A 20,883-nucleotide genomic window follows, 5' to 3' on the forward strand; every position below is an offset into this window, starting at 1 on the left:
TCCGGATTTTGTTTTAAGGCTGAAAGAAAACACTTCGGAGCAGCCGCCTGCGCTGGCTTCGGGTGGGGACTGCAGCGGGAACGCCGGGCTCCAGGCGGGGACTGCGGCACCTCAACGGCCTCCCGAACCCTGCCAGCGCTAGGCAATGGCCAGCCCGAGGGAGCCCTCTCTGCCCTGCCTCCGACGCAGCCCCTGACCCCCGGTGGGGGAACTCCCTGGACATCAAAGGGATCAAAGCCAGGGAGGGACAAGCCACCCGGGCACAACTTTTCTTCCCCTCCCGCCCCTCCTCCCCGTTGTTTTGTTTTTGGTTACTAGCTTCTCTTGGCAGCAAAATGTTGGCGGGGGGAGATCTGCAGGAAAAAGCCTGCTCGGCACGGGACACATCCAGGAAAACAATGTGGTCGGCAGAAGCAGGAAACGGGTTAGAGGCGAGGGTCGGAGTCGGGAAAACTGGGAGGCGGGGGGCGGAAGGCAGCAGTCGCCTGGCCCAAACCAGGGAGGAGAGTAAACTCTAAATGCTACCCCCAATATTTTTTGTCACCCAAGCCTAGAGACCCCAGATACTGCACCCAATCACAGGCTGGGGGTGGGGAAAGTTCAGGCGGTTGATGAGGGTCGCAGTCCCGACTCTTCGCACCAGGAGGTGCCGGAAGAGATCCCGCCCTGGCCCTGGCCCAGGCCCGGGAAGCGGGCGCCAGCGCATTGCTCCCCAGCGTGCCGCAGCAGCCACCCTCCCTCCTTAGTCGCCCCTTTTCCTCTCTGCGCCGAGAAGAGGCGGCTCCGCCGGTGTCTCCCACTTCCCGCGCCCAGAGAAAGGGCCGCACGGAGCAAGGAAGACCGAGCACAGGCGGGCAGGAAGCGGGGAGGGGGTAAGAGGTGGGGTCCTAAGGCTGCACGGGGGCCGGAGATAATTAGAGCTGTCGCACACGCTTGGAAGACCGGGAGAGGGCAAGTATACCTTGAGGGTGAGGGGGGAGTTAGGAGACTACCGTGGGCCGCGATGTTACATGAAGCGCAGGGATGTTAGCAACTTTGGGGATCCACTTAGGTCTGGGAACGCAAGCACGAAGAGGAGCCATTCGGGGCGGCCCGGGGGCTGGGACCGGGAAAGAGCCCCGGAAGCAGTGCGGAACACCCATACTTCTGCCAGGGCTTGGAGACAGGAGTAGAGGGCAGCCGATGGTTCAGGGTGATGCCAACGACGGCTGCCCCAAGGTGGACCAAGGCTGCTCGTGTGCAGAGGACTTGGGGAGGGGGCTGGGTGCGGGCAGCGCGGGGGAGGGTGGGCCAGGGCAGAGCCCCTCGCGGTATGGTGAAGAGCGGAGAGAAACGCAGTCCTGTAAAGTAATACGGGCTGTACCCGGAGATTTGGACAGGGTCGCCGGGGAGGGGGTCTGAGGGAATCCGGGCGGCACCGCGACGGCGATGCATCGAGCAGCATCCGCACCCTCTCCTTTCCGCCCCTGCCCGGATTCGTTCAGTCAGGGCTCCAGCCTCGAGGCGGGTAAGAAAAAAGGGGAGAGGGAAGGAGCCTTTACCTGGCTCTGACGCGACGGGTCCCAGGCCCCCGGCTCCGCTTCCCACTCAGAGCTCTCCACCCCTCTCTTCCCCGCCACCCGCTTCTACGCAGATTGGTCCCCTAGTCCCTTGAGGAGAATCCGCCAACTCCGCAGGACCCCGCCGGGAAGCAGAGCCCACCCCCTTGCCAATCACCGCCCGCTTTCTATCGACCGATGGGGCCTATAGCCAATAGGAATAGCTGGTCCCGAGAGGCCAGGAATGAGGAGGAGGGGCTGGTGAAACTTAGAGGTGTGACTAGCACTACCGAGGCGTGGCAACGTTGTAAGCTCCTCAGGCAGTGGCCAAACCCTAAACTAGAGTTAATGGACGGGACTGCGTTGGAACCAGCAACCAAACACAAATTCTTGAGAAAAGGCAAGAGCAATTGGACCGAGATGGAGAGGAGGGGTGTTGCGGAGAATTTTAGCCAATAGAGAGTAGAGACTGGTGGGGACTGTAGGACGTCTTCCAATAAGAAGCGCGAAGGGCGTCCTTGCCACTAGGGCAGGAGTGGATCCGCCCAAACCTCCCCAGGCCCGCCAATGAGATCAGAGACAGAGAAACGCTCAGCCAACCAGAAAGCCGAACTGATCTTGGCACCGTTACCGGGGCGGGGTGTACCGCCACCTCGCCACTAAGAGCTCGTCAAGGGAGGGCTCCGGAGACGTCCAATGCAGGACGTGGGCGAGCTCTAGTTCTCCCAATCCGTGAGCGGCGCTGGCAATTCAAACTGACAGCGGGTCGGAAAGTCAGAGAGAGCGGAAGAGGGGATAAAAACGACGTGTTGGGTGGTTAGAGACCCCAACGCCGACTGCGCCCCAAAAGCGACCCCACAAACACCACCGCGCACTCTGGAGCGGCCGCTCCGGGAGCAACCTGAGGGGAAGGCGGGGGACACGAGGAAGAGTTGAGGGGTGGGAGACGCGAGAGAAACAGCGCGTGAGCCAGCACGCTGAGGGCTAGGGGCTGCTAGGAGAGGAGCGCAGCAGAGAGGCCGGCAGAAGAGCAGAGCGAAGGAAGGTCGCGGAAGGACCGAGGAGAAGCTGGGATCGTCCTGGTGGGAAGAGCTGTGGGGATTTCTGAAGCTCGGGAAGAGGAAAAAGATTTTCAAAGAAAAGGCGAGGGTAGGGACACTTAGCCTACCGAATTAGAGCTCTCCGAGGGAGGTGCTTAAGGGAGGAGAAGCTTTAAGAGATTATCCTGGAATTGCTAAAGGGGCGGGAGCTAGAGTGGAGGATCCTTTTTAGACGGGAGGAAGGGAAAACCGTAGAGAAGTTCCCTAGGCCCCTTGCATCTTGTCCCGTTCCTGCTTCAAACTCCACTCCCTTCCTCGAAAGTTATAAGGAAAGACAAAATTGCTGCTTCTCTCGTTTTCTACTCAATAAATATTACTTTTACCCTCCCACGAGAAAACGGAAAAGAATTCATTTCCTTCCCAATTTGGAGGTTTAGAAAATCTCGAGGCCTCGCAATTTTATTTTTAGCCTGGGGGAATCAGACTAGAAAAGGTCTTCCTCTTGTTTCCATTTTCAAAATCGCACACCTCCTCCATCCGTCCCGGGACGCCATGTCTACCAGCACTTGCAGTTTCAAGGACCGGTGCGTGTCCATCCTGTGTTGCAAATTCTGTAAACAAGTGCTCAGCTCTAGGGGAATGAAGGCTGTTTTGCTGGCTGATACTGAAATAGACCTTTTCTCTACAGACATCCCTCCTACCAAGTAAGTCATGCTAGTGGCGGGCAACGGTAGCCTTTAACTAAATGGGAAAAGTGTATGGCTTGGACCTCTGGGAGTCAACAAGGAGGTTATCATTTTGGTGTTCCAGCCACTCCCAACAGTCTGATGATCCCCTTGGAGAATAACTAAGTGGGCAGACTGTCTGGACAAAATCTGTGGGTTAGCCAGAGTGGTCAGTCCTGATGTAATGCTTCTAGTTCAATTATAGTCATGTGACCACATCCCTTAAGTTGGAACCCTGGTGCTATGCCCTGCCCAACCACCTACCTCCACTAGATCAAGTTCATGACCTAGACTCTAGGTAAATTCAAGCAAGATTTTCTGAACTGTTGGAGAGGAAAGATAATTTAAATTTTTCATTTTTAATCCATAGCTTTACACCAAAAACATTCATAGTTTTCTACCATTGTTTGCAATTGGCATGCTGAATGAATCTGATTCCATTGTCTGTATAATTCAATATTCCCATAAAATCTCTCTTTCTGAATGAGAGAAACTTTAATAGATTTTTATGGGATGAAATAGAGACGGCCCTAAAATAATCTTTGTCTCTCATAAACCCTATTTTGGATATCATGTATCATTTGCATAATTAAATCCTTTTAAATTCTGTTTTCAGTCACTACACACTTTTGGATGTATAGTCCTTAAAAATTTGTTTCCTACTTGGAAAAATGGCCATTTTATCTGACTCAAATATACCTTTTTCTAACTCTAAAAAGTACTTTCTTTTTCCATAAGCAATATAGCACTTACATGATTTTTCAAGATTTAGCTCTTTATTGAAACTATCATTAAAGTGAAAGACTAATAATCCAAAATATGGGTAAACAACTGTTCTTTGGATACAAAGCCATAAGGAGGCAGGCTAATAGTCATAATACTTTTAAATGAATTTCATGGTAATGATAGAAGCTTTAAATTATTTTAAAACATACTCAAAGCTGTGGACTCTTCCTTTCTTGAAATCATCTGAATTGGCTTAAATGTAGTCATGCCTAATGGCAAAGCTATTTATTGCAAAGATAAATAGGTTAATATTTTCAGTACATGTGTGTGTGTGTGTGTGTGTGTGTGTGTGTGTGTGTGTGGTGTATTGCAAAAAGAAAAAGCACTGGACAATATATCTGGAACCTACTATTGCAAAGTTTCTGTGAGTAAAATATTAACCCATTCATCTTTACAATAGCTGTGGTATATAATAAGACAGTTGTAAGGAGGGCTCAGATATGTGAATTGTTGGACGTTAGACCAGAGTCTAGAATAAAATCAGGTCTTTCCTATTGTCTACTCTTCCTTGTAGGAGTTATAATGGTAATGGATTAATGTGCTAAGATGTGTATGAATCAATGAACACATAAGATTTTTTTAAATGGAAGGTTTGTCATGTTTATGGTAAGCTCACGAATATTAACTGACTCTTACAAAATATACTATAGTTCTACTTTGAGCCTCTTTCAGCTCTTTAGGACTACAAAATTCATACTAAATCACAATCAAAAGTACATTTGATGGCAAGGATATGGAAAAATTGGAACCCTTGTGCAATATTGGTGGAAATGTAAAATGGTGCCACTGCTAGAGAAAAGCGTGACAGTTCCTCAAAAAAATGAAAACAGAATTACTATATAATCCAGCAATCCTGCTTCTGGGTATATATCCAAAATAATTTAATGTACGATCTAAAAGAGTTATTTGCCCACCCATGTTCTTAGCAGCATTATTCACAACCAAGAGGTGGAAGCAACCCAAATGTCCATCAACAGATGAATGAATAAACAAAATGTGGTATATATGTACAGTAAAATATTATTCAGCCTTAAAAAGGAGGGATATCCTGTCACATTCTACAACATGGTTGAGTCTTGAGGACGTTATGCTAAGTGAAAATAAGTCACAAAAAGACAAATATTGTATAATTCCACTTATATGTGGTATCTAAAGCAATCAAATTAATAGAAACAAAGTAAAATGATGGTTGCCAGAGACTGAAGGAAGGGGGAAATGAGGAGTTGTTGTTTAATAGGTATAGAGTTTTGATTTTACAAGATGAAAAAGGTCTGGAGATTTGTTGCACAACAATGTGAATATACTTAACAGTTCTGCACTATATACTTAAAAATGGTTAAGTTGGTAAATTTTATGTCATGCGTATTTTACAATTTAAAAAAGTACATTTGACTATCTCTACGCTTTTTCCTCTCCAGCACAGTGGACTTAATTGGAAGATGCTATTTCACTGAAATCTGCAAATGTAAACTGAAGGACATCGCATGCTTGAAATGGTATTATTCTAGATAGCCCTGGGTATGGGAGACGGATGTCAACTCCAAAGCAGAGAGAAAGGTTCAGTGGACTGTGCTGAACAGTGGTTATAATCCATGCAATAGACTATTGAAAAACCATTTGTTACTCACAGCTATTTTTTTAAAGGGTCTTGTGACACTTTACATTTGTATATGATTTAAAATTTTTCAAAGCTCATTGACAGATATCTGCTTTAATTTTTAGAAAAAGGCAATGTAGTTTAGAGGGGAAAAAAACACTTAGATTTTCTGTCATAAAAATCATTCTGAGCCCTGACCCTACTCTTACTGTCTGTGTGATCTTGAGTAAACTCCTTAAACCTGTAAACCTCTGTCCCTCTGTTTTCTTATTTAATTTCTATCTTAAGAAGATACACTTCAGAAGATAGAAACTAAAGTATCTTCTTAAGATAGAAATTAAAGTATCTTTTGTGTTCATAGAGTTGTTATGAAGATCAAATGAATTATGAATGTTAAAAGGCCAATAAACTATAAATTACAACACAGATGAAAGCTATTATCTTTTGAGAGGTAGACTTGAGTGTAATTAGTTCTATTTTAGAGAAGGTTGAGATTTTCTCACTTAAATGGTGTTTGGATTATAAACTATAATCCTAATAATTTAAGTTAGCAACTCCACTTTTGTGCTAATGACTGTTTAATTTCATTCATTCATTCAAATTCATAACGAGGTCCTGAGATCCTACCCGGTGCTAGTCAAATTTATAGGAGCTAGAAATACAGCAATAAACAAGACAAAGTCACCGGCCTTTGGACATTATATTCTAATGGGAATAAATAAGATATCGAATAAAGTAGGAAGTGCCCAAAGGAAGGAATGATAATAAATTATACAGAATAATAGAGGTTGGGAAAGTAAGTAAGAGCTATTTTAGAGCGCATAGTTAGGGAAGCCTCATGACAAAGTAACACTGAAGTTGATTGAATCCGAAAGGATGAGAAGGAGCCAGAGGAAGAATGTTCTAGGCCTAGGGAACAGCAGGTGCAGAGAACCCAAAGCAAGACAAAGCTTTGTACCAAGGAATAAAAAGATGATGACAGTGTGGCTGAGACACTGTGAGTGAGCACTGCGGGGAGAGCAGTGTGAGTAGATTAAAGATGCAGTTAAAACAGATAATCTAGAGCAGCACTGTCCAGTAGAAATATGCAAGCTGCATATGGAATTTTAAATTTTCTAGTAACTACATTTTAAAACGTAAAAAGAAACAGGTGAAATTAATTTTGGTCATCTTTTATTTCAGTGTGTAACCAACATAAAAAATAATCGAAATGTTTTACATCTATTTTTTTATTCTTAGTCTTTCAAATCTGGTATATGTTTTATACTTACAGCACATTTCAGTTCAGCCTAGCCAAATTACAAGTGCTCAATAGCCACGTTTGGATCTAGACCCTGGTATGAAGGGGTTTATTTGTTTTCATTTTTGGCAAATGGGAAGCCATTGAAGGGATTTTAACAAGGGAGAAAAATGGTCTGATGTGTCTCTACTGGAATGTGTTAGCTCCATGAAAACAAAAACCTTGTTGTATTCCTAGCATCTAGAATAGTACCTAACATATAATACGTGTTCAATAAGCATTAATTGATTGAGTGAATGAATACAGGTGGTAATTAAAGCCATAGAATTTACTCTTGCAATCTAATTTTGGAAATAACTGTCAGTCCTAATCCAAGAACAACTTTTGTTTTCATCTGTTTGCCTTTCAAGCATATTTTGATTAGAATACATATTTTAGGTGGGCTGGTACCTTTTGTAGTATTTTTTATAAAGCCTCAGAAAAATGACTGACTCTTACATCTCACAGGGTGAGAACGAGCTATAATAAGAATTTTTACAACTCAAGGTATGAACAGTTCATATTGTCTTTTTTTTTTTTTTAAGTACATTCCCTATATGTACTTTAAAAAACATTCCCTGTATATTCACTCCATTTAATAGTAACCAGATAGGGGGAAAAATCTGTGGAAGAATGAGATACTTTATAATCAAATGGATAATCCTAAACACAATAAGAACTTTTGCAACTTTCTCTAGAGGCTGTGGATTTGCTTTACTTCTGAATTCTTTCAAAAACACTGAAACTAAAATTAGAGCAGCCAGCTTGTGTTTGGTTTCCAGGGGCTCATGCTGTCTTCCTACTCCTCCATCTGTTGAAACAGTTTTTAGGTGCTGGCATGGAACTAGAACATATAAGAACCCAACTTGCCACAGTCCTGGGGAGAGCAAAAAACCTTTTACCCACAGATCTGAGTTTATTTAATAAATTTGTCTGTACTGAACATCAATTTTGGGTGCTTTACAGAACAAATGACAACCTTATGCCATCTAGAAGCTAGCTTCTGAAAGGAGAATGTATAAAATAATACTAGCAAAGAAATGGAGAATGTGTTAGTATCATTTCACTTAACTTAAAAAGTTTTCCCACTTAACAATAGAACTATAACCATTATCAGAGTAACTCTCACTCCAAAGATCCCAGCAATGGAGGATGTTAGGAGGAAATGAGGTCTTTATGTCATCTATTTACATTAGCACATAAAAATGCTTACATGGCCAGGTATTACATTGTATCTAATAATATTTACTTTCTTTTTTAGTGGGAACATTGTAGGTTATCATGTGATTGTTCCATGTTGTTCTTGCCTTCTTTCCTGTAACAATGGACACTTCTGGATGTTTCACAGCCGAGCAGTTTATGGTATTAACAGACTAGATTCTACCGGTAAGAAACAATTGACTCAGACATTCCTTTAACATGTTATCTATCAATACCTGAGTGAAAATCTGAATAGATCATTTCAGGATTCCTTTTAAAAACTTCTTACCCAGGTTAGACCTGCTGGAGTGAAACTTCATTCCTTTTATCCCAAATATTTACTAATGGAAACTACTAGCCAGAATTCATTGTTATTTCTATTTCCATCATTGTGTTTAAGAGCCTCTACTTGACTGGATCTCTTGGCCTGTTTAAATTAATATTGTAATTGCTCTAAATTGCTGCTTTGATACATACTATGACTCCAGAGAATTTTAGAAGATTTTAGATTTGATAGTCAATTATGTGTATGTATATGTGTGTGTGTAAGAGAAGCTAGGGCTGTGGGGAGTTGGAATGGAAGATAACTCAGTAACCTCTGTATTTGGTGATATTGCTTTAGGATAGGGGTCCCCAACTCCTGGGCTGCAGACCTGTATCAGTCCATGGCCTGTTAGGACCCAGGCTGCACAACAGGAGGTGAGCAGCAGGCGAGTAAGCAAAGCTTTATCTGCATTTGCAGCCACTCCCCAGCTCTAGTATCACTGCCTCAGCTCCACCACAGATCATCAAGCATTAGATTCTCATGGGAGCACTGGTCCCTGGTGCCAAAAAGTTTGAGGACTACTACTTCAGGATAAAAATGGACATCTATATTAGTAAGTTATGATAGAATTTTAGTCAAGGGAAATATTAACAAAAAGTTATACTAATTATTTTGTAGGAAACATATAACCAATTCTTAAAGGATATTTACATAATATATTTTATATTGTCTGGAGCATTCAGTTTTGTTATAGGACACATGTTCTCAATGTCTGATATCTATTTATACAACAGACCAAGTTGATGTTTAGTGGGACTTTTTTAGTGGGAACTAAAGTTTGCAGAACTTTAGTTTACAGAACAAGGTTAAAGAGCTTGACAATCCAAGTTGGCACTACACTCAGGTTTTTAAATGTATGTTTTAGTTTTCTTCAGAACTTAAAATATAATCTTTTTATTTTTTAAGTATGATTTGCTTTCATAGGCTAAACGATCACAATTGTAAGCTAGGTTGTCAGGGTCTTCAAACCCTCCAATTATGCTTCAGTTTTTATAGACTCGGATTTTTTTTATCACCTGGTGTTCAATTGTGGCTCTCAACCCATCATTCACGGTCTTAATTTAAATATCCATGGTATATGTTAAGAGACCATTTTTGAGTGAGGACTTATCTGAACTCTTCTAAGTGAGATATAGACTCCTAATTTAGGTTTCCAGTTTTATATTTGTGTTGTTCATGGGACACATTAAAGGAAGTTTCTGCTTTGATATTATTTTTCCTGCTTCATACAATTCAAAACACAGGGTGGAGATTTTTCAATTTTGATTCTACTTTTTAATATTAGTTAATTTTTCAAAGATAAAAGCCCAGCATTCTTCCATTTGCATTGAATCTAATCCATGAGAAACAGATGTATCACAGGATTTCCTTCCTCCCTTCTTAACAGAGAAAGGAAGGTGCTGCTTCTGTCAGATCCAATCTCTTAGTTTATTTTTTCTTCTTTGAACCAATTGTACAGAGAGCTACTCATGTCTCTGAGTATTGACTCCAAGAATATCAAACTTCTTTGTGACCCTAATACTGTGATTTTAAGGCAAGATTTTCTAGATGCTTGGTATAAAACAGGGTGTCTTGTGGCTGTTGGAACTGTCCTTGAAACACCTGAATCAGCAGCATCGAAGGAATACATACACAAGCTTTATAAAATTCTAGAATCTTTAGACTGAAAGAGCCCCCAAGAAGTCTACGTTCTAGGTTAGCCTACACATGTAGACCTGATTTCCTGAAACTTTCCTGAGGAGGCTTGAGAAACCTCAGCTCAAATTCCCTAGGATTGACAAATGCAGGCAAATTGACTTCAGCTCTCCATTGACCTTTATGGGTTCTAACTGTTCCTTAGGTTTTGACCTACCAATTCCCTACTATCCTGTCACCTCTTCAATGCAATATTGCCAGAAGCAAAACACCATTCATTCTTGGGGCCACACTGGGGAAGGGAAGTACTTTTTATTATAAACAATTTAAACACAAAAAAATTACAGAAAATAATATAATAGGCATCTATATGCATCAAATAAATGCTAACTTCTTGTTTGATTAGATTCCAGTATCTCAACCAGGAGAGACAGTTGATTGTTTCTACTGTTTCAACAATGCAACGATGCACATTCTTGTACGTGTCTCCTTGGAAGCCTGTGTTAAATGGGCAGTTAGAGGGAAGGATGAGTGATTGGCTACACACACACATATTTTTTTAAATTCACATAATGGAATACTCTACAGAAATAAATGAAATCTACACATATAGACATAGGTAAATCTCAAAAGCTAATGTTTAATGAAAAAAGCGAATTAGAGAAGATACCATGTTGTAAAGAATTTAAATACACAAAACTATAATATATATAGTCTGAGTTGCATGCATTTGTAGTAAAGGTAGTAAAAAAAATATCCATGGTGTACTGGTAAGTGGTGGAAACTGAATTCAAACCAAATCTCCAAAGCCTGGCTTATTCTTTTCCACCATGTGGCCACCATCTTGGTATGTGTGGAGAGGGTATCCAGAGTTGCTGAGTCCTCCTTGTGTCCACACTGACAACTGGACAGCTTGAGATTGGCTTTCTTGGATTCACTGTCTCTCCTAGAGGTCAATTAATAATTTTTTTTTTTCAATTTAGTGCTTTCAAGTTATAATACCATACATGCCCAGAATAAACCATCTCATTATCCTCTACCATATATATGGTCTTATGGATTCTTCAATATGAAATCTGATTGTCCTTTCACAAGGAGGCTTTACATTGTTGTTTTGTTTATTGTATTGACAGCTACAACCTGGTCCTAAAGTTTACAGTTCTACCTTGACCACCTATGGACTAAAACCCACCCACATCAAGGATTACTGTTCCTATTATAATTGGCTCCAAAACTTTGCTTTTTTTTTAATCAGAAAAAAGGCACCAGCTACTTCCATGTTCATTGAGGAGATCAGGAGACTGATTCGGGCCTTCTTCTTGCACACTCTAAGGAGATATTTAATCTGAAATGATCTTGCGAGATCTCTGTTCTTAAAAATCATTAAAATAGATGTGAAAATTATCAGCGTAGAGTGATTATTGCATAATGTAGCTGGAGGCAGGGTTTGAGTAAATGGACTCCTGACATCCTTTTGAGTTCCAAGATTCTAGAATTCAAGCCATTGCTTAAAAGGGCTAAAAGAATGTTTATGTCCTAGATGAATAATATTAGATAATTTTTTTGTGCCCCATTCTTTCATAGCTTTTCTCTTTACTGCTAATAATATGGCTTAATATAAGAATGTTAACATATAAGATTTCCTGCATCATGATCTGAGTTGTACCAGCAGTCAGCATCAGATAACTTTATGACCTTTTATTTTCAGGTGCTAACTTCCTACTTTGGGGCAACTTGCCAGAGATAGAAGAAAGTACAGATGAAGATATATTAGATATCTCAACTGAGGAGTGTATTAGATAAATAGAATTATGATAGATATAATTCTCAAACTTTTTCCTATTTAAAATGTGTATTAATGGATCAACTTTAAAATTGTTAGTAATGATTTGCCAGTGATTTCTTTAAAAAAAAAAAATGGGGCATTTTTTTATTTATTTATTCGCTGTCTCAAAATAATTATCTGAGTTTAATTTGAGCCAATGTAGTTCTTTTCTTCTACTTCTTCCTCTCTCCATCATTCTGTTTAGTACAGATGTATTCTTAAATTCAGATAGGAGAAGATTCTTTCATGTGTCACTCAGCTACCTCCCAATCTGGGGAAGTTTTTCTTACAACCAAATGCCAGATACCATTATTTTACATTACTGAAAAGAGGAATTAGTACCCATACATATGTTGACCACTCATATATACGTGCATAAATCTATGAATATAATCAGGCATATGTATGGGAAGCCCAACTAGGAACTAAAGCTTAACAGGGAATTTTTTAAAACAGGATCTTAGGTTTCGATGGGTACTGGTTATCGTATTAGTGATAACTACTTTAATATGGAGCAAGATTGTGAATTAGCAAATAGAATAAATTTTAAAATGTATGGAGAAATCCTCTTGATTCCTCAGCATGGTGTTAGATAAATGGATTTGTCACAAAATTATCAGTATATGCTGTTTACCAATATTATTCATTCACATTCCTCTAAAGTCATATCACTGTTATGAAAGCCAGATAAGCTAAACCTCTGTCTTTAAGTTTTCCCATTCTCTAGGGGTTTCTCTGTAAATAGCAAATTTTAGATGAGTAGTCTCAGTTCCAACCCTTAAATAGAAAAAAAACAAAACAATGAAGAAGTGGTTTGCTTAAGCCATTGTACATTACGAAGCGAGTTTGTTCTTTTTTAAAGCTGTGTACAGAGCCACACAGAAATAGGAAATGGGGATAGTGTTGGATTCTGGTTTTATGTATAGCTAAAATAATGTATCGCCTTAACTAATATCTCAGCTGTAGGCATTTCGTCGATAGTGATACCAAAACAGACTGAGTCGCAGTTTTGTAAATAAAGTTTTGTTCTAAAAATGACCAGCCTTCCTTTAATTATTTTATTGTACCCACTTTTTTCACTTAAAAATATAAATGTATAGAATATAAAAGCCAACATTTATTGAGTGCTTACCATGTGCCAGACACTCTTCTAAATGCTTTACATGTTTAATTTACTTATTTCTCTCTTTTTCCATGAGAGGTAGGTGCCATTATCGTTCCTTTTTTATTGATAAGACAGGTGAGGCATAGAGAAGTGAAGGAGCTTGTCCAAGGCCACATAACTGGTCGGAGGTTTGGCCAGATTCAAACGCAGACGGATTGACTCCAAAGCTCCCGCTCTTAATCTTTATGCTGTTCTCACTGAGGACGTTCGGACATGTGCCAGCTATAATTTTATTTCACCAAGACACATGCTGGACAACTGCTGTCTAAGGTACCCTAGGTGAGGGCCTCGGTGACTGATTTTAAGGTCGAACGAAGTCTTAGGGTAAAGTGACCTGTGGGCATTGACAGAATCATTTGCTGTAAACCAAGATAAAAGATGCTTCCGAAATGCTGTTATGAGGACCTGGAAAACTTTTCTAAAAGTCTTTCACACTGACCATAGGCACTGACAGAAGGTCACCAAAGGAACGAAATAGATGAGTGGAACAATTTGTTTTTTGATCTGGGATTTCTGAAACGAGATGGCACGATGGATAAGATAAAAAATAAATTGACACTACATTATATAATGCTTCAGTTAACATTTAATTAGAGAAGAAAAGTTTAATGCTAACATAGAGAATGTAGCAAGTTTAAAATTCAGCAGAGTTCACCTGGTTTCCATTCTGCGTGTGCTTTCAAAGACTCTAGCTGACTGAGCAGCTCTTTGAAGAGCAAAAGCAAGACAGAGGTGCTCTGACGGAAGCAGGCCCCAAATGTGATTCCGCTCCAGATGGAGAAGTTTTCAAATTACTCAGCTATCTTTTGAGTAATCAGGTTATTAGAAATCCAATTCTAAGCTGAAAACAGATTAATAATGTTTTACCTGAGGAAATATATTCATGACACTTTTTTAATAAAAGCAAATTGCATGCACTCTGATAAAACCAAAAGCAGAATCAAATATGTGGATTTAGCATATACTTTCTAGTCCTAGCATAATTCCTAGGCCTAGAAAATCCATTGATGCTTTAGTCCTCTTCTAATTGATTCAGTTCAACAAACCTGCAGTATACTCCTATGATGTGTCAAGAATTTCACAATGACAGCTCACACTTGCTTTATGGAGTACCCAGTAGGTTGGGGAGACAGTTGAACCCTATGAGTCTATGCATCGAGTTGTGATTTAACAAAGGCATGTGTAACTTCAATGACTCCATAGGTGAAAAAACAATCATTCTAAATGGGAGAGAGTGAGAGTTGAGAAAGCTACAGAGAAGAAATAATACTTAAGCCAGGCTTTGAAGCACAGTTAGAGGTTTGCCCTGGGAGGAGAATAGTGTAAAGAAATGGATCAGTGTTTAAAAGTATTGGGCTTATTTGGTAAATATAAGTTGTACCCTATACCTTCCAAGATATGTAATGAGATTTAATTAAAAGATGAAGCTAACAAGGAAAGTTAGGATTATGCCATTGTAAGTTTAGACCTGATCTGGTAGTAATGTAGAATTATCGGGATTTTTAGGCAGGAGAAAAAAAATGATCAGATTTAAAATGATAGCTCTGGTGGTAAAGTGTAATCAAGCTAGTGTCTTTTCTTTGATCAACTTAACAACTTGACCATGAAAATTATATTTATTGTCTTTGCCCTAAGAACATATATAAGTTTTAAATTCCCTGAATTTCTTGTCTTTCATGAAACATCTAGTCTGCAGTGGGGCACTGCCTTTTTTCCCTCTTCCATCTTGTCATTTCTAAAGTTCAAGGAAGGGACAGTGAGTCATCAGCTTGCCCACTATGGCTTTTTTTGTTCCTTTATCTTTTTCCTTAAGTCAGTTTCTCAACCTCAAACTCAGGCTCTGCTGAGACATCTTAGGTGGGGCCTAATCTTAAAGACATAATATTATGAATAATCCCTGGCTCTGAAACCCAGATCTTTAAATATTACTAATCTGGAGTGACTACCACAAAGAACTACTCTTTTGACCTTTGCATCACATGTGGCTGAAAAAGAATAATCTATACTTCTTTTTTCAGTAGGGATGAGGTAACCATAATATATAAATCATGATATAGAAAACAACTAACTAATTAGACCATAAAAAGAGAATAGGGAAAGGTAGGAGAAGATATGGGTTAAATAGTCTTGCTTCGATGGTGAATTGCTCGATGAAGGCTTTCCCTATTTTAGCATTCATGCTTATAAAAGGAAATAGTTTCCTTTTCTGCTTTTTTTTTTTTTTTTTTTAACTTTAAAAGCAGCCTAAACTATAGTTTCTTTCTTGCTTGGTATTGAGTGCATGCCAAATCTACCCTACACTGCACAGATGGAAAAAATTAGTCTATGTCTGTGGTACCTCTGGGGTTGAATATTTTTAGTACTTAAATCTTTAGCTAAAGATTCTTTCTTCCAAGACTTTCATAGAATCATTTTTTTGTCACACAATGAATAAACTTACCGAGATAAAAATTAATAATATCATGTGTTTGCATATCCCTTTATAGTTTATTATGAGCTTTCGCATATACCTTAATTTAATCCTCCATAAGCTTGGAAGTTACTCTCATTTTACAATGTCTTAACACCTAGGGAATAAGAAGAATTTAAACTTGAGTATGGATCTCCTCATCTTAGAGTTCTTTCCCACTTCCCTAACCAACCCTAAACCTGAGGTCTATTTTTCCCTAACTATCGATAAAACTTAGGACAAATTCTCTTTCATTTTCAACTTCAAAGCCTAACTACTCTCATTAATTAATCGATTCAACAAATCTTATTGAGAGCCTACTGTAGGAAAAATAGGAGCTGAAGATACAAAACTAAATAAGACAAAGTTCCTGCTCTGATGTGGAGCTAATACTCTGTTGAGAAGGAAGAAGAAAGTGAGCTAACATTTACTGAGAATTGTATGCCCAGCACTATTTTTAGGGCTTTTCTTTTAACAACCCTAAGAGGTAAGTCCTATTATCATCCTTACCATGCAATTTAGGAAACTGAGGTGTAGAGAGGTTAAAGGACTTGCCTGATGTCATACAGCTAGTAAATGACACCTCTCTAAGATTGGGAAGGGCCAAATATAATTAGCTTAATAACTGTGTTTCCTTCTTATTTTTCAATGTAGTTATCTTTCATCCAAATAAAGTCATGTTTTCTATTAACGATCTTGCTGTACATATCCTTCCCTATTAGACCTTAGTTGATTTTTGCTTTAAATTATGATAGTGGCACCAGCATCTCCCTTTTCTGTAAGGGAGACTTGGTGTGCCTGTAAATGAGAAGAATGCTAGTCTTATTCACTATGGAGAAAGGAAAAAATAACCTAGAAGAAAAAAAAACTAGTAAAACTTTTAATTTCCAACTTTGCTGCACTTCTATCTGGAAATGAACTCTTCTTTACCAGTCCCGATTTTTATCTTACAAGCAACAAAAATTCACTGCAGAGTAGATACCCATTCTTTAAGCTTTTTGTAGGTCCTAAGTATTCATAATAAAAAGTGAATTAAATGATCACTTTTGCAAATTGCTCTAGTCCCAGCCTTCCCTATAAGCTTATATTTAAAATCAATTTATGCAGCATTTCAGGAGCAGCATTGTCTCAAGTGAGCACTACTGAATCTTCATAACAAGATTATGTACTTATTATGAGCGAAGCAAAAACAGGTATCAACTACATATTCAAATTTTGCCTTCTGAGACTTACAAAAGAGTGGGCTGACAAATATCTAAAGATTAATTGGATCTGCCAAATATGAGCACCATAAAAATTTGCCCACCAGAATGCATCTCTACACTTCCATTCACACAACCCACTTCCTCTGGAAGGAGGCCAGTGGTAAGAGTAGGCATATGGGAATGATTCACTTGGGGAAATCTGTACCTAGAATATTAAAATGGTTTGCTTGCTGTCCCTTTTTCTTTGCCATAATTTTTCTACCCAAAGGAACCACCTGCTATTATGGCTGTGACACCTGAAAAGCTTTCCATATATTGTAGGAGATTGCTCCTGCGTGGATGAATTTTCAGGCTATTCAGTGGTATTTTAAAAAAATGCCTTTTGGGGAGAAATATTCTCAGAGACCGGAACATTGCTTTGTCTTATCAAAATTACTCTGCAACCTTGTTCACAAATACCTTAAAACATTGAGCTACAGATGGAATTCAGTAGAAGACATACTGAGCTAATTTCCTTTGCATGATGTTACCCAGAGAAATCAAGCTGTCAGTATCCTGAAGAACAAGCCCTCAAAGAGAGATGGTGGCCAAAGCCATGGGAAACAGGAAAGACTGACAAGCATGCCCTTCAAGAACTTCTTCCTATCTTCCAAATTAATCTTTTAAATAAAAATTTATTACAAAAAAAGACCCAGAGTGTTTGCCTCAAGATGGTCATATAGTGATAGTAAAGATAGCAAGTACTAGGCTGAAAAATATCTTGAATTCTAAATTTTTCTTGATATCCCAGAATCTAGTTATAAAGGAGTATGACAGCAAACACAGGGTTTTTAGGCATACAGAGTGCCATACTCTGGGCTGACTGGAGACAATCATGTCTAAATTATGACTTTCCTTTATCAAACTTTAGTGCAGTCATTTAACAAATATTTAGTGAGCATCTCATGTGCAGGCATTATTTTAGATGCTATAATAGTAAACAAAACATTTTTACTTATTTATATTTGACATAAAAAATGTGTAAATTTAAGGTGTACAATGTGTTACTTTGATACATTTATATATTGTAATATGCTTGCTGTTGTAGTGATATTTATCACATTCCATAATTATAGCACAATATCATTATCTATATTCATTGTACTGTGCATTAGATTTATATGACTTAAAACATATTTTAAAATTTTTCCTTCTATGCCTTTCAGCAGTGCATAGACTAAAAAACTAAAGATTACATTTTCCAGACTCCCTTGCAGCTAGAGATTCAGATATAATTTATTTTTTGCTAGTCATATACACTTGCACAAGTCTTGAATTCAGAATGAACTTAAGTGGGGGAAAAGTGGTAATAGCACATTAATTACACATTTTGCTTAGTAAAATGACTATGGTCTGGCTCTGCAGCCAAAAGGTCTTATAGTCACTTCCTGATGCCCAGATCATGACTAAGGTGATGTGGTTCTGGACCTAGAAAGTGGTTAATGGCCTCCTGATCCTCAGATTCTAGATTATAGCAGAAGAAACATTTCCTCTTGTAGGCCAGTTCTGAAATATTATTCTGGGAGTCATTCCTGAAGGCCTAGTCTAGAGCCTGCCCCTACGGCCCCCCAAGGTTTTGCAAGCCCTAACTTCACTGACATTTTAGTTATCTGTTGCCGTATAATAAACACCCCCCAAAACCTGGGCTCATATATGTGGTTACATTTAGGTGTCAGCTATACTAAGCTGGAAGTCCTAGATGGCTTCCCCCACATCTCTGGGACCTTGAAAGGAATGCCTAAAAGTCTGAGTCCTATCTCTCCACATGCTGTCACATCTCTCGATAATCTAGCCTGAGCCACTTTATATACAGCCTGTCTTCTAAGAGGGTGAAAAGGGAAGTTGCAAAAGCCTCTCATGGCCAGGTCTGGGGGTCACACAGCATCACTGTTGCCTCATTCTATTGGTCAAAGTTAAACAGAAGTTTGACTCAGATTCAAGAGAAGGGAAAAAATAGACTCCATTTCTTTTGGGGAGTTGTGGCAAAGTCACATTACAGAAAAGAATGTGGGATAGGAAGGATTATTGTAGCATCAATCTACCACAACTGTACGAAATCCCTTTCTGCTTCGAATAACTAGAATGGCTTCTGTTATGTGCAGTTGAACTCTGACTGATATAGGAAACAAGCATAGAGAACCAATAGGTCTCTAAAGTAGAGGCTGCTAAAGTAGCCCAGGGAATAGAGGAAGATTTGGAGCGTATTTTGAAACAGCTCTGATGGACTGGAAATAAATATGAAAGAAAATGAGAAAGATGTCAAGAACAGAGTCAAGAATGACTCCAAGGTCTTGGAGTGAATTGTGGTGCCACTGAGATGAGGAAGAACAAGTTCATAGAGAAAGTTTGTTTTTGAAAATGTCTTTTAGACATCAATCAGGCAGTTAAATATGGGATTCTGGAGTTGGGGGGAAGAGGTGGGGGCTGCAGATATAAATATGAGAACTATTTGTATATAAAAATATTTAAAGGCATGAGACTTGATGCAGTCAAGGGAGTAAATGTAGATAGCAAAGAGATTGAGCCTTAAGGTGCAGAATGTTGAGACAGAGGGAAGATGAGTAGAATCCATTTTATTGGATATAGGAGTCCCTGGAGACACTTGATAACAATGTAGATCCAGAGTCCTACTCCCATCAATTCTGACTCAGAGCACATATGGAAGCCTGGCAATCTGCATTATTGACAAGCTCTTTAGATCTTTCTGAAGTGGGCAATTTGGGAGTACCCGCTGAAAAACCGAAATAGACTACCATTGTATAAGAAAACTTTATTGGCCCTTATGTTCGAGGGTGCTTTTTTTTCCTCCCCACTTTTTCTTTATAGGTCATGCATGAAAGACTTGTGAGAGGCCTTCTCTTTTTTATAATTGCCTTTTCTAGGGTGGGTGAAAGTGAACAATGAACTCCTGCCAGGAAAAGGAGAGAGGGTATAGGCCTACAAATAGTGTCTAGCCTCCAAGAGAAGGTATAATCTCCTTTAAATACCCAGTTTGATGCCCAATGTTAATACTTTATGAAGCAAATCCAAGAGCAAAGTCAATACTTCTTTGTCCCTAAATTATAAGTAGCACATGCTCCTTCTATATCTCAGAGACTAAAAAGCAGTTATAGTTTTCCCTGTGTTTCATGGGAAGGTTTTAAGAAGATTAGATGAAAAGCAAATATTTAGCAGACTGCTGTAACTTTTACCTTCCCGTCTATCAAAATTAATGCTCATTAGGTCTCTCTAAATAGAAAATGCCCATCACTGTTTATACTATCATTGAATGAAGACTGAATTCTTACACTGAACCTGTGTTTCTCAAATATAAAAATGTGAATATATTTCCACTTGGACCTAGTCTGAGACTGTGAATTGAATGTTGGTGGCGGTAAACTTACATGAACATATTCTCCCTTTTGCAGTTCAGTGGATGCAAGGGGACCTGAAGCTGCAGAAGCCATGTGCTGTGATAACAACCACATTGATTAAATGCCAATTACTCCTGGACATTCTTCAAAGGCCTCTGCTGCAGAGTTGAAATTGGGCTTTCTGTCTGATATCAGATCTCCATAATCCTAGGTTGTAGCTGGTTTGGGATCCCTAGCAATTACTTGTGTCATGTATTTTAATCAACAGCATTCTAACTATTATAAAGGTCTCTACACCCTGCTGTGAAGCATTATTCAGGCTCTGTTCTCCAGCCCCCACCCTGCTCACGTGAACCTGAGCTTCTGGCCCATGGATGATTAAGTTACTCTGGTGACTCATCCCCAGCGGCATAGGGGTAGCCTTCCAGCCAGAGCCAGACCATTACCAAATGACTGTCTATAGGGCTGATGGATCCTATCGTCCTAGCCAGAGGTCAAGTTACCTATCTCATTGTTCCCCTGGGTATCAATCTTCTGACTGGCATTCAGCCAGCAATTAATTCTTTATTTAGCATATGCCTCTGCTGACAAATACTTAGAAAGGGCCTACACTTGCATATTGTCCCCCAGAAAATTCTTTCCAACAAAGTTTTGTGTCTAATCATGATCATAGGCTGCTTTTGTCACCATATTTGAAATAGCCAGCAGACTACGATAGAACA

The 20,883-nt window shown here is 39.5% G+C and overlaps 2 protein-coding genes across 11 annotated transcripts in view; one reads left to right on the forward strand and one right to left on the reverse strand.

Moving 5' to 3' along the window:
• The window catches only part of SRGAP2 (SLIT-ROBO Rho GTPase activating protein 2), a 229,612-nt gene extending 226,204 nt beyond the window's left edge, over positions 1 to 3,408 (reverse strand). For 3 of the 10 annotated variants that reach the window (XM_039881737.1, XM_039881735.1, XM_039881733.1), the window contains exon 1: positions 1,542 to 1,676. The gene's annotated coding sequence lies outside the window, so the exon portion shown is untranslated. Of the gene's footprint in view, positions 1 to 1,541 lie in introns of all 10 variants that reach the window. The other 7 variants (XM_039881736.1, XM_039881743.1, XM_039881740.1 and 4 more) reach the window with 4 other exon arrangements.
• Positions 3,101 to 12,988, forward strand: FAM72A (family with sequence similarity 72 member A). Its single transcript, XM_039881749.1, has 4 exons — positions 3,101 to 3,282; positions 5,508 to 5,585; positions 8,227 to 8,351; positions 11,834 to 12,988. The coding sequence occupies exons 1-4, from the start codon at positions 3,131 to 3,133 to the stop codon at positions 11,926 to 11,928; spliced, it is 450 nt and encodes a 149-aa protein (XP_039737683.1). The 5' UTR covers positions 3,101 to 3,130; the 3' UTR covers positions 11,929 to 12,988.
• Positions 12,989 to 20,883: the final 7,895 nt, after the last annotated feature.

Source organism: Pteropus medius, unplaced genomic scaffold (genome assembly GCF_902729225.1).
Source record: "Pteropus medius unplaced genomic scaffold, Ma_sr-lr_union100, whole genome shotgun sequence".
NCBI lineage: Eukaryota > Metazoa > Chordata > Mammalia > Chiroptera > Pteropodidae > Pteropus > Pteropus medius.